This window comes from Chelon labrosus (genome assembly GCF_963514085.1).
Source record: "Chelon labrosus genome assembly, chromosome: 7".
In the NCBI taxonomy this organism is placed as follows: domain Eukaryota; kingdom Metazoa; phylum Chordata; class Actinopteri; order Mugiliformes; family Mugilidae; genus Chelon; species Chelon labrosus.
In genome coordinates, this window is record NC_140343.1 from 17,234,641 (window position 1) to 17,249,913 (window position 15,273).

Below are 15,273 nucleotides of genomic sequence, written 5' to 3' on the forward strand. Positions count from 1 at the left end.
ACCTCTGCATGTCAGTTTACCACCCATAGAGATTCAAGCCAGGGAGATAATGGTGCAAGCCATCTGTCACTTCTGGAGGAGTGATCAAAAGTTTATCCCGATCTGCTCTCCGGGACTTGGTATAAGCATCCTTGTTGTCATCTCTCAACTTTTACCATTAAATCTTTTGAACAGATCCAAGTATGGATGTAGGTCCACACGTCCTCGCTGCTTGGATAGATACTGGCTCTCAGTATACTACAAGTCCATGGTTTGATACTCAAACACAGACTCACACAGACCTCAAATATCCCATTAAAGGCACTTCTAAAAGTCTAAAACCCCTGTGATCAACAGGAGACATGAGACATTATTTATCCCCTTTGTCACAGTAGTGCAGAATTTGGCAAAAATATATACAAAAAACACTAACGAATTTGACAGGAATATTACAAAAAAAAAAGAAATTTGAAAAAAAACTAATAAATAAATTAAATCTCAGTGCTTCTGTAACTTGCTGCCGGCATGTCAGGCGCCATCTTAAAAAAATGTAAAAATAAAAGATTTAAGTCATGCGAGTTTCAGGTGGGCACCACCCACAGATGTTTGTTCCTAATATAAAGCTACCCCCCCACCACCACCCCCACCAAAGATGAACAACAGAAGCTGCTCAGATGAGTGGCAAAACATCTTCATGAAAACTTCCCCTTAACCCCAAGTCCAGCTGCCTTTGTTCCATTTTTCTTCTTAAGATATGATCTTGTAGAAATGTAAATTAAATAGACATTTTGATTTTAAATGTATTATTCTTATCTTACATAACACCACCTAAGGGTTACTCATAAAACTTGCTCAACACTAACTTAGTACCACAGTAGTTACTGTGTTGAATTGATTATGTATGTAGAATGAGCGACATATGTGTGTACCTCCAGGCTCATAATTAAATCCAATTGCATTCATATAGCCTCAGTTACAACCAAATTGGTCACAAGATGCTTTAAAGAACCCAGAGCCTGAAATCCCAGACTGCATACAGACAGGGCATGACTAGTCAACATGATTAACTGAGCATATCTCCAGTGCACACAGGCCTCAGTCCAACTTGGAACTAAATACAACACAATCCACTGAAAACTGTGTGTACGAATACACAAACTGAGAAGTAAATCAATGAATTACAACATTTCAATCATATTTTTTATTGGAAAATTGTCGAAAAGAATTAAAAACATAGGCATTGGATAGAATATGGCTAGTACTCAAGCTTAAACTGTCCTTACAGAGTGCTTTAAATACCAAGCGTTGAGATACCTACATGGATAGCTAAAATAATACATATCACACTTTACTAAATTGACTTTATAAAATGTCACTGTACAATAAAGGTTCAACGAGTGGCAAATCTATACAAACATAATGTGAAGAAACCATTTAGTAGACCTATCAAGACAAAATTAAAATATAACAAAATAAAAATAAATTCTTTAAAAGATTTCTGAAGATAGTTGAGAGATCCAGAAGTAATTCACCAACAGGATTTATATATTATGGAACTTCAAAAAATAGATCAGTTAAATGGGTTTTTTCTTAAAAGGGTATGTGGGAACTTCTCACAGCCACCAAATGATGCCAGGAGTATTTAAACACTGCTTGTTAATCGGGGGTGTAGCGGTACGCGGTGTCGTCCCAAGCCGAGTGGGGCACAATATTCAATTCGGTGTGAAAAATTCTTCTTTTTGGTCCGCCCTGTGAGCCAAACAATTACTTTGAGGCTGCACCCAATATGTTGTTGGCTATAGGATGATAGCTGGGCTAAGTTTTTTTTAATTTGGTTGGAGCCAGTGCCAAATTTATAAACATGTACGTTGTATTAACTCACATTACACATTGAGTTTGATTTCTAACCGGCCTTTCTGCTTAGTATAACTCACCCTACCGTCCACCGTATGGAGGTCACAGCGAACGTTAACACCCAGCCTCTTCTTACATTTGTCCTATGACAATTCTAATAAAGTTTTAAACAAGATGGCTGTGCCCTTAGCGACACCAAGAAGACAGAAAGGCAGTGTTACCTAACGCAATCCTTAAAATAGAAATTGCACTGCTGGCTTTATTGTTGAAAGAAGTTGGACAGCAAGACCATTACACCTTTATAAACGGTCAACATTCAAGACCTTGCCATCACTGCCAAGTAAACCTCTGCGTTTCGCTGTACACACGGATATAATTTTGCTCCTGGTTTGTTTTCTTTGCTCTACCAAAAATCAATCCTCGACGACTCCAAATCCAAGGTTCACACGGTCTGTGTACTGCTACACCCCCATCACTGACAGACCCACTGTCCCTCGACAGCGCTCACTGCCAATCTGTCAAATAACATTTGAGTTACGGACACTCATTCAAATGAGTCTTTTGTGAAAATAATTTACAAGAGGTCTCTATTTTGTCTACTAGGGATTTTGTGCAAAAAAAAAAAAAAAAAAAAAAAAAACATCTACCAAAAATGTATTGTTAGCAACCTGGGTCAGATACTATTGTACAGGGAGTCCACCTCAGTAACTTCCATGCATTTAACAAAAAAAGAAAAAAAAAAAAAACTGCATCCATACAAAAAAAGGCAAGATGTAAAATATTTACCAACAGTTACAAAAATAGCAACATGAATAAATTAATTTCTTCTACATTTCTTTACTGCTCCCCCTCCCTGCATCTAACCCCTTGTTTTTTTCCAAATGGAAAAGAATCCTGGCAAAAGTAGAAGGGCTCTCTATATCTGAGGCAAGGAAGCCCTTTTGTACATTGCCACGTGTCCTTCACTGCTCTTATCAAGAGTCCAGCCGTGCCCTCGTGCCCCGTAAGCGTCCGTGCCATCAGATAGCGTGAAGTACATGTACAACAGCAGTTGTCATTGTTTTACGTTTAAAATGTAATAGAGGACAATCAGGAAGAAATCTTGAGAGGCTAATAAAGCAAACGCCCGAGCTGTCACCTGTTAAAAATCCTTTCAAGCTACAGTGGTCTGGATAGCAGGCTGTTAGGCATCTACTTGCTGCTTGTGATCATTTATCAGCTACAGTCATATGTGAGACAGGAAATTCAGGAGGTTCCTCATAGCAGGCTAGCGAGGCTGGTGGTTGGACCATTCTGGGCCTGGATCTGAACAGGAGGAGGGCCATCAGTCCACTGAAAAACAGACAGAGATGCACTGTATTAGCAAAACTACAAATCGACGCTATACTATCGGGCACTGGAGTGAAAAGTGATAATGGAAAGTAATGATATGTAAAGTGGGAGAAGCACAGTGAGCTGTTTCACATACACTGATGAGGTTATGTTCAGGGAGGCTGCAGGCAGCGATGTGGTCCTGCAGCAGCTGCTGGGAGAAGTTCTGGTGCATCTGAGCTGCTTCATGGGCATCCATGGTGTTCCCAAGGGCCTTGTTCAAATCTGCCAACGCAACGCATGGTCAAAACACCAAGATAATCTTAACACACATTGTTTGCAAAAGTTTTACTTTTACAAATAGATGTAAGAGGACATAGATGGCTCTTTAGAGAGAGAGAAGGTCAGTACCTTTCAACAGTGCGGAAGACCAGAGCTGGACCGACATGTCAGGGATCTTGCTGGCCAGCTGCATGGCAGGTACAACCATGTTGTTGCTTTCCTAAAAAGAACAGTGAAACTTTTCAGTGAATGTGTGCAGATCATCAGAAACACAGATCCTCACCTGTAAACACTGAAAGGTTTTTATTTTTGCATCAGTAGGGTGAATTAGAGTAAATAGCATTAATTTGTAGATATAATTCAACGTCTCAATCAACACAAATGACCAAGCCATTAAGACAAATTACAAAGATTCCAAAGTTTAAAAGAGTTGTTGCTACAATCATAAGTTGTGGGAGGCTGAGGTTTCAGTGTGAAGATGCCCACACAAATTCTTTTAACATGTATCTTACAGTCTTTCCTTTTTTTCTGCTTTGGAGTAACCTCAACTATCAAAATGTGCGTCACGCATTTTTGTATTGAGCAACATCTGCCTCATTAAATATGAGTAAAGGCGCCTACAGACTGTGAACCTTCAGTTTATTGGAAGCCACGCTCTGCAACAGGAATCTAATAAACTAGGGTACGACATAAAGTTTGATGTGGGCAGACTATACGATGACAATAGCTTTATGGCCAAGAGGCAAGCCAGAACAAGTAAACAGGAACAAGCCATGGAGCTAAGCAAGAATTAAGCCTTTGAAACAGTGGTATTCATGTATATAAAAAAAAATAAATCCAAAGAGGAGGAGAAGGAAGAGTATGTGGAAACTTGAGACAGCTTGAGGTAAGTCCTCTTTTAGCGTACACAAACATAGGTTTGTGCATTGTAGCGACTAAAGAGTGGTTCATTTATAACTGACACACTGAAAATAAATAAAAATTTGTGATCTTGCATTGATCAGCGCATCTTTTCATGCCTCATTCTTATTGGTTTGTTCATAGGCGCTATAGGTTTAGACTTCCGCGTTAAATTGATGCAGAAGCTACAGCGACAGTGTGCAGACCATAGCACAGTAACTGACGTGCACCTCCCCAGAAATGTAACTATGCGCTGTGGCGACAACAGAGCACAAGAGCTGTGATTAGTCCACTTGGCAGTAGCGTGTTTCCGCTTTAGTATTTCTGGCTGCTTCTACTTGTTTCGGATCAATAAAGATGGAACACATCGAGGAAACTGAGGAGGTTCGGAGATACAAACGTTTGTGTGACTCTTGTTCGGCGAAATTTCGCCATCATTGAAAGTGAAGCAGGAAGTGGAAGCAAAAATTAACCTGATAGGCAAAAGAGACACTGCACCGACTAGCGTTTGGGTAGCGTTGTTACAGAGCGAGTCAGACTGACGCGCGCACAAGTATAAATGGCTCACAACGGTGCAGGCTGCGTGCATAGCTTAAGGCATCTAGGTGCCGCAGTACTCTAAAGGAGCCTTTAGTCACAGACATATTGTGATACGACCACGCTACATTTCTGACGGCATCAGAATTTTGTCCCAGGCTGCCTGCAACGTTACAACAGACATCTTTGACGCTCTCTCACTGTGCGATGTAGGATCGCTGTTTTAAAGCCACGACCAAAGACATCAGCACCATTCACAAAACTTAACTGCGCTAGTTACCTTTGTCTGGGACAGCCAAGTACAGTACAGTGTATACCTTACTTTAATTGTAAGGGCTAGTCTAACAGGATATTATGCTTAGGCTGATGCAAGTCTGGTCAACTGAGTTTATTATAAAAGATGGTTATAAGGGCAGTTTGATGAATCTAAATATTTTTGGCTGTCTGTGCACACAGTTTATAAATGGGGTCTCTATTCCATATGACGCATAATGAGGATTAATGAAACTGTTGTTTCAAAGAAAATTAGAGAATACATTACGTTCTAATGACTTCGTTCTTCTTCAATCTTACAGTTCATTTGTTTTCACGTGAAAATCGAGTTAGCTTTAGTGTCAGTATGAGCCCTATTAAACACTCAGTCTTACTCTGTGGTTGCCCAGTACGTAGAAAATGTGACCGAGCAGAACCAGGGAGCAGGCAGTCAGTCTGTTCAGATCCTCGGCATTGGACATCTTCAGGGTTTCCCTCAGGAAACGTCTGCGGCACAAAGAACGATAATGAAGTAATCAGTGGCTGGGTGGCTGTGTGGGGGGTGTTAGCATGAAACAATTCAGGATTTGCCTTACTTTGCCTCGTTGTAGCGTCCCTGAAAGAAGGACAGGAGTCCCCTGATGTAGAAGGCTGCAGCGCGGAGGCAGTGGGAGCTGAATCAGAAGCAACAGTTGTGTATTTTATGATCTGAACGAAACACTTTCCTTTCATGTACTGTCGAGGGTTATCGATACAAACTAAAATCCTTATGCCTCTTACCTTACGGGGAAGTTATGGTCTGGGTTTATTCTCTCGAGGAGGCTGTACAGCTGGAGAATTAATAAAACAAGTAAGTTAAGATGTACACCTATTACCAAGTTATTATTTTTTTTTTTTTAAATGTGTTTCTTTTATTTGGAAACAAGCAAAATACCATCTTAAAACTAATATAATTATCACATACTGTCAGTTTGGTATTAGAGTACTGTACTGAGTAGGACACTTTACAGTGAGACATGATGTCGTCAGTGCTCTCTGGTGGACACAATATGTAATGGCAGCCTTGTTTTTAGGCAAACAAACATTGATTTTGACATGACCACAACAGTCACTTGCCAGTTCATTAGGTACACTACTGACGGCAAATGTCTACTAATATAAATGTTCTGCACTAAATCCTCTGTCATGACCGTTACAATGTTCAGTTTATGTTGAAACAGCGTAACAACGGTGCTAATTCAGCCATCTGTTTGTGGTGCTGTTCAACTGGAATGAATTAAACACATAAATGTTTGTTATTTAGCCTGGCACGCTGACTAAAATGGGGTTGTCAAAATAATAGAAACATGTGTCGACAGCCTCCAAAATGAAAACACAGCTGAATCATCAGCGCTCTCAGTTATTTTAAACAAATGCTGAAAACCATAACTTTCGTGAAGTTAAGAGCTCGTGCTGGGCTGTTAAAATGTATTAATCTTCACTGATAAGTCATTGTCTGTGCTGATTTATTACCACTAAATCAGGCACAATATAAAGTGAAGCACAAAGATTAAACAATACGGGACCCTTTAATGCTCTACTCACCTCCTGGTGTCGGTTTCCTTCCCTTATGTAGACGCTGGCCAGGTTGGTCACGATGTACGTCCACAGTTCCTGGTGTGTGGTGAGCTGGAACAGTCATGAGAAAGTGTTTTAAGACGAGAGGAAAGAGTAACAGAATAAGAACAAATGTGTAAACAGACATGATGCACCTGCGACAAGAGGAAGCGAATTCAAGAAGGTACTTACCCGCAGGGCTGTAGTAAACTGGGCTTCTGCATTGTCCATACAGTTGACTGAGATACAGTACAGACCCTGGGACATGAGAGCAACAATTAGTCAAGTCAACAAGCTAGTTTACTTCAGTTTGCCTGAGTTTACTTTTTAATTTGGAAGTATGTTATATACAATATATATAAAATATTAATATAATATATTGCTTTATATTTCTAGCAGGTGGTGGCATTTTAGTTTTCCACACATTTCATTAATTTTTTTATGTAATGCTTTATATATAAACTGACATTGACATTTAGTTAGGTAACTGTGTTTTCAGTAAGAAATTGATTTTGCAATAATAAATCCATGAATATAAATGGATGATTCAAGACTCTGAGAACAAATACTTTAACATTACTTGCGTTTGTTGTGTTAGCAGGTATTAGCAACCATGGTTACTATCAAGAAAACTGCTTACATTAAAGTGAGGTGTGGTTGAAAAGACTTACTAATAGTGTATGAAGCTGAGCAGCGTGGTTGGTGAATAACCTGGGGGACTGTTGGCACAGCTGACACACCTGTGAGATCTGGACACACGGAACAGATTCAGATTTGTGAGACGCAACACAATTTTTTTTTAAACATGGCTTTACCTTTTTCGTGACATTTTAAATACGTCAGAACTCATAAAAACGGCAAGCGTTAACAATGTACCTCTTGTAATGCAGTGGCTTTGTGGCCCGTGACGAGTCTGCACATGATGATGTGCTCCAGTAGAATGACTTGAAAGGTAGAGAGGATGGGGCTGCAGTCCAACACTGAAAGACATGACAGATAACATTTAAAAATGTAGAACGGTAAGTGGCGCCACAGTATAGCAACTATAAAGTCAGCCACAGTGTCTTATTTGAACTCACTTTTTAGTTTCTCTAGTTGCATAAGAGCCTTGTCTGTGTACTTCTGGGCTTTTTCCAGATATCCTGCTTGCATGGAGTGCATGACTGTCACCTGTAAAATCACAAAGCACAGTTAAAACAATGAACCCATTTCTAACAAAACTGTGCGCTGTTATGAACTGGCAGTTATAGTTCGGCCATATTATGGATATTATATATGTCCATCTTTCACAGCAGTGACTAAATGATAAGCCATTTTTAGTAGTTGCTGCCTTAACTCAAATAGAGAGCTATACTTCACTCAGGCATAACATTATGACCACCTTCCTAATATTGTGTAGGTCTCCCTTGTGCCTCCAAAACAGTTGTGACTCAGGACAGGGTGTCCTGTGGTGTCTGGTAACAGAATGTTGTTAGCGGGGGGCCTTTGAGGGGAGGGGTCTCTGTGGATCATCCCACAGATACTTGATCAGTTTGGGATCTAGTGAATTTGGAGGCCAGGTCAACACCTTGTGCTGTTTTTCATGTTTTTTTAGTTGTTCATTGTGTCATTGCTATGGGATGGGTGTGTCTGGTCTGGTCTAGGTGGGTGGTACATGTCTAAATAACAACCACATGAATGCCAGGTCCAAAGGTTTCCCAGCAGAACACTGTATTATGTTATTTATTTCACCTGTCAGTGGTTTTAATGTTGGTCCAATTTCTCGGAAATATTTTTGCACATCTCAAACAACATTGCTCTTGTGTTGTGTTTTTATTATTGCTCCCGAAATCATCTCTCCCCATTTAAGGCGCTTTTATAGTACTGTGGGACATAGATGGCATAACTTAGGCAAGTTGCCAACACCGGTGCGAGCCATTAATATTTGCACACTCGTTCTGTAGCAACGCCACCCAAACACTAGTCAGCACTGCGTTTTTTTTTTTTGTCAGTCAGGTTAATTTTTGTTTCTACTTCCTGCTTCACTTTCAACAATGGCGATTGTTGGCGCCACAGGGCGTAGTTAAATTTCTGGGAAGGTGCACGTCAGTTACGGTGCTAGGGTCTGTGTAGGGGTCTGCGTTGTCGCTGTAACCGGCTGTAAGTCAGATGGTCTCTCACTCTCTCCCCTTCCCAAAGCCGTCTCCCACCAGACTCCCCTCCAAAACTCAGCCCCTCTCCCAATATGTACAGAATTTAACTTGACGGAGAAAACCGTACGGGACTCGCATAATGTGAAGCTGGTTGTGTTGTCCACTAATAACACATTACTGCCACTGTTTAAAATCTGATGCTGGTGCTCTTGATTTTGTAGACTTAATTTAAAATTATTTTAAGAGAAGGAAACGTCTCCAGACGTAACATGCTAAACTTTAAAAGAGCGAGCTAAGTTAAATTAGTAAGTCAACTGTTTACTATAAATGAGATTTATTGGCTGATACTTTATTTAATCTTACAAAAAATTTTATAAAACGCTAATAATGGTAGCCATTATTAGCAAAAATCACAAGTCTAGTGCTGATCGTAATACTGGACATTGCTTTAATGAAAAATATAACGGGCTAAAAAGGCCGTTAACTGCTTTAATACAAATTTTAGGGGCTTTTAAGTGACACATAAAGAAATGTGGCATTACCAAGTATACGAGGACACACATGTGCTCCTTGGGCAGCCAGTGGAAGAGGTCAGCTGGGTTGGTGGGCAGAATCTCGTCGTCGTGGAGTGTAGAGATGGTCTGGATGCACTGCTGCAGCTGCTTTAGACACGGCTTCACGCTCTTCACCTGAGCAGACACGAGCAGGATAATCAGCCTCCCTGACAGCTTTTAACACACGGACATCCCTCCTGCATGCTTAAAATCCAAGTGTATTTCGTACCTGTCCAGCATCCAGGTAGTGTGTGACCTGTAGTACTAGGAAGAAGACTCTCAGAGACTCCTTCTGGATTGGGTTTCCCTGCCAGTTTTCCACTATGGTTCCGCACAGTGTGAGAAGAGGATGAACCTCCCCAAGCTTCCTTTCCATTAGCAGCAGCTAGTAGGAGAGAACACATTATCGCAGCCAATTACAGTCAAATTACCAAGCCTTTAACTCACATGATAATACTGCTCCTGTTGTACATCTAGGCATTATGCTTTTGCATAGATCCTGTTTATACAAAGGTGTACAGACAGCACAAACAAAGAGACGTGTAATAGAAGACTCACCATTCCTTTACTGAGAAGAAACAATGCCCTGAAAAGCAAAAACACCATGTCAGTTAATCCCTGTTTGTACAGTGAATAATTCCTTTAAAACAGCAACATTAGCATGCAATGAAAAATTACAAATTCATTTTCTATACAATGGGAACATTTTGATTTGATCATTACTTCAACTGCATATTATGTGATTGGTCTTTTATGATTTAGAAAGAAAATACACAAAAGCAGCTGATTAAGATTATTCACTTGCTAAGTTAAGTTTTTAGTATTCTGTAGAGGGACAATGGAGTTGAGAAGTTGGCAACAAAACTGACTTGCTGTCAAGAGTTTCACAGTCCACTTCCTGTTATTTATCTGGCAACCTCCCATGAAAACACGCACACTCATGTTAAGTTGAGTGGATCGGAATCGTGTAGCAGAAAGCGAGTTTAGTGAAAACTAAACCTCACACGATGGGAACTCTGGGTTTTCCGTTGCAGAGGAAGTTACCATGGTAACTAAATCCTAACCCTACTCCCTAAAAAGGCTGTCCTTCCTCATGCATCCCGTACTGCAGAACCCGAATGACGTTTAATTTCCTCATTTACTGAGTCGATATCAGAGCACTCATGACTAACTTTAACATCGTGGCTTTCGTCATCACTGATCATCAGTCATCAGAGTAAAGACAGGCCGTGATCTCTGGACACGGCTGGCTCAGAATAAAATCTATTAATTGTCCTTTTTTATAACAGTGTGAAACTAGACTTAAGATAGCCATCAGGTCAATATATGCTGAATCATTTACTGCACACTAGTCTTTTAATAACTGCTCCAATAAAAACAAATCTGCACGAAGCTTCAGCCACATAAAACACTGATCAATGAACGATCATTTGCCATGTAGCGATTTGTTTGCACTGAACAAATATTTGTATCATTATGTGAATATTTCTGAGGCTGTGTGGTGCAGCTAAAAATACTTTGATTCTAAATCTGAACTAAATGCCGTTTAAAGGGTAGTTGTTGTTTTCTTTTAATATAAGCTGTTTAACATGTTCCAACAGCATTTCATGTTGAAATACTTAACACATTTTGAAATACTACTAGTCAATAAATGCCGTTTAGGAGGATTTTAAACTGTATAACAGATGTCTAAAACCTTACTCCATTTTATACAAGCCAGCTTTTTAACTGCAAATCACCAAAATCATTATTACAGGGTCGGACTATGACTTTACACCCATGAGTCCTTAAATAAACAATGTCTTATCTGTTTGATCCATAGTTTCATCTTCAATTGCTGTCACCTGCATTGTGTCCCCATTAGGTTACAGCTGAATAAATAAACATAAAATCAAATGTAATATACAGGAGGATTCCAGCTTTATCATCCAAGTAAAAAGCAACTTATCAACTCCTTTCTCCACTCCCGCTTCTTAAGATAAATGTCACGGGCCTCATTGGCACACAATCGTATTTCTAACTACACTGGATCAAAACTGAAAATTAGCCCTTTATTTACCGGTTGCCACGGTGAGTCATTGTGTTTTTGTTTTTTTTTAAATTACCAACACAGGCTTTTAATCCATATATGCTTAACTCAGAGTATATGGGTTCAAAAGTTGATTGAATTAACTCTGACAAGCTGTCCTGACAGCAAACATTTCCCATCTCAGGGTTCATCAATTCAGTTCAAAATCAGAGTTTGTTAAGCCTGCTTTTCCGGATTAAACCCCAAGAGAGACAGAGGCTGATATATCGATTTTTGCACACCCCAGATTAACAGAAAAGTTTTGGATAATAATTAAGGTGTCTGATGTTATAAACTAAAAGGCCTAAATATGCATCCCACTGAGGACTGAGTGATATTTACCTGGTATATTCTGAGCCCACCACTCGGGCATACTCGGCTCCAACACCCAGAAGGTCACATGCTGACACCAAGTCTTTCTCCAGTGTATGAAGTTGCTGAAAAAACACAACAAAAATTTGTCAGTTGAGACTCTTCTGAACTTTTGCATGGCCACAGATACAAGCTACGCTCAAATGTGGGCAAACAATACTCCGAAAAGCTACCAACCTATTCTCAATCACCTGACAACATTTCTTCAACCAAGCTAAAATCACTTTGATTAGAGTCTCCAATCTAACTGTTTAAATAAAATGATACTATACGTATTTGCACGCCATTAGACGTTAAGCAGAAAATTACTTTTTTTTTGGTTATGTGTGAAGCCGTTCTGCCAACTGCGGTGCATTCAATCTGCTAGAAATGCAACAGAAGACCTTCATCAAATAGGAGATGATGATGAGCAAAATAGACCCATGTGCTGGCAGTTCTATGAAGCACTTGTTTGAAAATTTAATGCTTTTCAATCCAGGCATTCAACAATCAAAAGAAAAGTTGTCAACAACAGAACAGAACTGTCCCTCTCAAAAACTTGTCACGATGTTCATCCCATGTGGGAAAACATGCATGCATGTTATTCTAACCATAGAGAAACAAATACATCAAATGCTGAAATGCTTACTGCCCACTAATATTTTCCTATTAAACAGATTTTCAAAAGTTTACGGCACTCCTCAAAATCAGATTGACAATTCCTTCCGATGTGGTCAGTGTAATCATCAGTGAAATGCTTAGTTTCCATGTGTGCGCAACCACCGTCTGAGCTGCATATGAAAATAACTTTGACGAAACAATGGCAGCCCTGCAGGGACACCTGTATGTCAGTGCATCACTACATACCGCCAACTGGAACAACAATCTGCAGTGCCAGTATGGTGTTTGTTGTGAGATCTGGATGGCTTTGCGCAGGAGGGGTTTAGCAGAGTCCACCAAATTCTGAAAAACAGGATCAATAATTAATAGTCAATAATAAATAATAAATAATACAAGCACAAACCACCATGCAAGTCACATATTTTTTTATAGAATTTAAACATACTCTAAAATTTTTTAGAAAATGTGATGGAGTTACATGCATGTAAACAAACGTGTGCTTAAATTGTTAAATGAGTACGTGATGGCCACATATATATTAATTAAGACTGGTTTACCTGCTGGCAGAAGAGTTCTGACAAAATGCTGGCGGCTTCAAATTTGACATCTTCAAACTGAGGAACTTGTTGAGATATGTACCACTGCAAAACAAAACAGACAAAATGTTGGCGCCGTCTCATTTGCTGCCAGTAATAATCCTTATTACAGCAGTAGCTTGTTTGGCTAGCACCACAGGGAGAAAAAAAAAAAAAAACGAAAGCCGCCGACTCCGGACTAATATCTAACAAACGGCTGACCAAATAATACGTTAATAAATGTTACCTTATAACCTATTACATACATGTAAGCATCCTAAATACACAGCTATTTAAAGACTTCCGCCGTTCGCTGTTTTCAAAGCCCGCGGCCTACACCCGTCCCCTTCTCCCCAGCATCCCCGGTCTTTCCCAGATCAATCGTCCCTCACCGCTTTCTCCAAGTGGCTGCGGGCCAGCTCGCTGTTCTTGGTGTGGTGGTAGAGAACGGAGCCCAGCTGAAGATGCGTCCGAGCCTCGATCCTCTGCGGAGGCTTGAACTGAAACACGGCCTGTAGACAGTGCACACAGAGTCGTATTTTGGGCGGACTGGAGGTTCGGAAATGCTCCGCAAAGCCGAGAAGGGCGAGGTACCAGCGCTCCGGGGCCTCTACGTTTGACGCCATTTTGCCAGACAACAACAAGTTTTTCAGCACTATGGCCAGACTCGCGGGTTGCCAGGTTCGTTCACAAATAACCCACAATCAAAGCGTCCGAAGCCTTGTGGCCTGTCCTCTCGGTTCAAACCTTTCATCGTATTTGATTCTGCACGGTGGGGGTAAAACATGGCCTTTTTTTACAAATCAAAATAGTTTTACATAAAATGTGCATTAAAGCGAATACAGGTTCCAATTAGTACACATTTTCACAGCTTGTGCAGCAATACTTGAGCTGTGTTGGCAAATTACACTTGGTGTCAAACAAAAGTATTTTGTTTTCACTTTTCAAAGATTTTATATGTGAAAATGAGCTACAACAAACCCAAAATATGTACTAGCCATATGAACTACTGTAGGTCACCCACAATGTCAACATCAAAAGTATTTCTTAAACACTACGAATTATTGAAAGGGAAGATTCAAAGATTTTTATTGTCTATTCTCTATGCTTTCAGGACATAGAGAAGAACTGAAAAGCCGTTTCTCTCTCACCTTAAAATATAAAATATTAAACATTCAAGAAAAATAAAATATAAATATGTACAACAGTGGCAGTTTTCTTGCATCTAGACATAAACTGGCCAGTTGATAAATGAATTGATCGACGACAATTTTGATAACTCCTTAATTGTTTGAGTCATTTCATAAAAAAAAACATGTGTCATTCCTGCTTCTGAAATGTGATGATGCTTTTGAACGTTTCATATTATGTATGTATTTGGATTTTAGTGTCATGTAAGTGACATGTTTCACCTTCTCGAGTTAGTTAGAAAGAATGTAGACGAAAGTCGATAATGAAAATAACTGAAAGGAACAACTAGCTACAGTGTATTTAAAAGTGAAAAAATAAAAACGGAAACATACATTTAATAAACATAGTCTCCATCTTGAATATATTGAATAAACATGGCAATACCAAACAAATCCACAGACCCAAAAGTCTCAGTAACAATTCCAGATGTTCTCAGTGTGTTGTATTGTCATGTGTAATGTGTTTCTCTGATACTGATGCCGCCTCCATTCACATTAAACTGGTCTAAAGAGATGTTACATCCCGGTCTAGGGGTTCGAGGACATAATATAAAAAGAAGGCGAGAAACGAGATGAGCGGAAAATGTGACCAATTTTTATTTAGCCTCGTGCAAACAACTAGCTACAAGTGAGTTATAAATCTATCCAAAGTGAAGTGCTGCTTCAGGGTGAACCCAGGCCAAAACAGCAAACAAAACACCAGCTACCTTGTTCCCAAACTACAAACTAAAACCTACGTGCAAAGAAAAGAAACAAAATGACATTTAATAACCCTAACTCCTAACCCTGCACCCCTCATTTCCTGCTGTGCCGGAGTAGGAGGTACTGGTCATTGAAAGCTTTTGGGTAAAACAGAATCAGATCTGAGTCAGGTTGTGTTGGTCGGAGTCGACCAGCAGGTGTCAGTGTGACTCTGATAAAAGTTTAAAGCTGGTTTTATATCTGCTGCTAAATCAGTACCAATCCCGCCAGTTTATTACCACTAACGTCCGAAGAGCCAATGATTTCTTTAAATCTCTGGGTTTAGCATTCAGCAGAAGTCAGAATACAAATCACAGCGTTGACATGGTG

At 39.8% G+C, this 15,273-nt stretch overlaps 1 protein-coding gene across 2 annotated transcripts; it reads right to left on the bottom strand.

The window, feature by feature from the left end:
- Positions 1 to 1,172: 1,172 nt before the first annotated feature.
- LOC311490193 (MAU2 chromatid cohesion factor homolog) lies at positions 1,173 to 13,638 on the bottom strand (the record flags this gene model as incomplete). 2 transcript variants are annotated; one of them, XM_084547569.1, is made up of 19 exons in its annotated part: positions 1,173 to 3,165; positions 3,302 to 3,429; positions 3,556 to 3,646; positions 5,511 to 5,622; positions 5,712 to 5,789; positions 5,896 to 5,945; positions 6,700 to 6,783; positions 6,904 to 6,969; positions 7,383 to 7,460; positions 7,588 to 7,691; positions 7,791 to 7,881; positions 9,386 to 9,532; positions 9,627 to 9,782; positions 9,956 to 9,983; positions 11,242 to 11,268; positions 11,808 to 11,902; positions 12,684 to 12,779; positions 12,995 to 13,078; positions 13,405 to 13,638. In XM_084547569.1, the coding sequence occupies 19 exons, from the start codon at positions 13,636 to 13,638 to the stop codon at positions 3,091 to 3,093; spliced, it is 1,824 nt and encodes a 607-aa protein (XP_084403695.1). In that variant the 3' UTR covers positions 1,173 to 3,090. The 2 variants fall into 2 exon arrangements, with proteins under 2 accessions (XP_084403695.1, XP_084403696.1); XM_084547570.1 differs by lacking the exon at positions 11,242 to 11,268.
- Between the last annotated feature and the right edge of the window lie 1,635 nt (positions 13,639 to 15,273).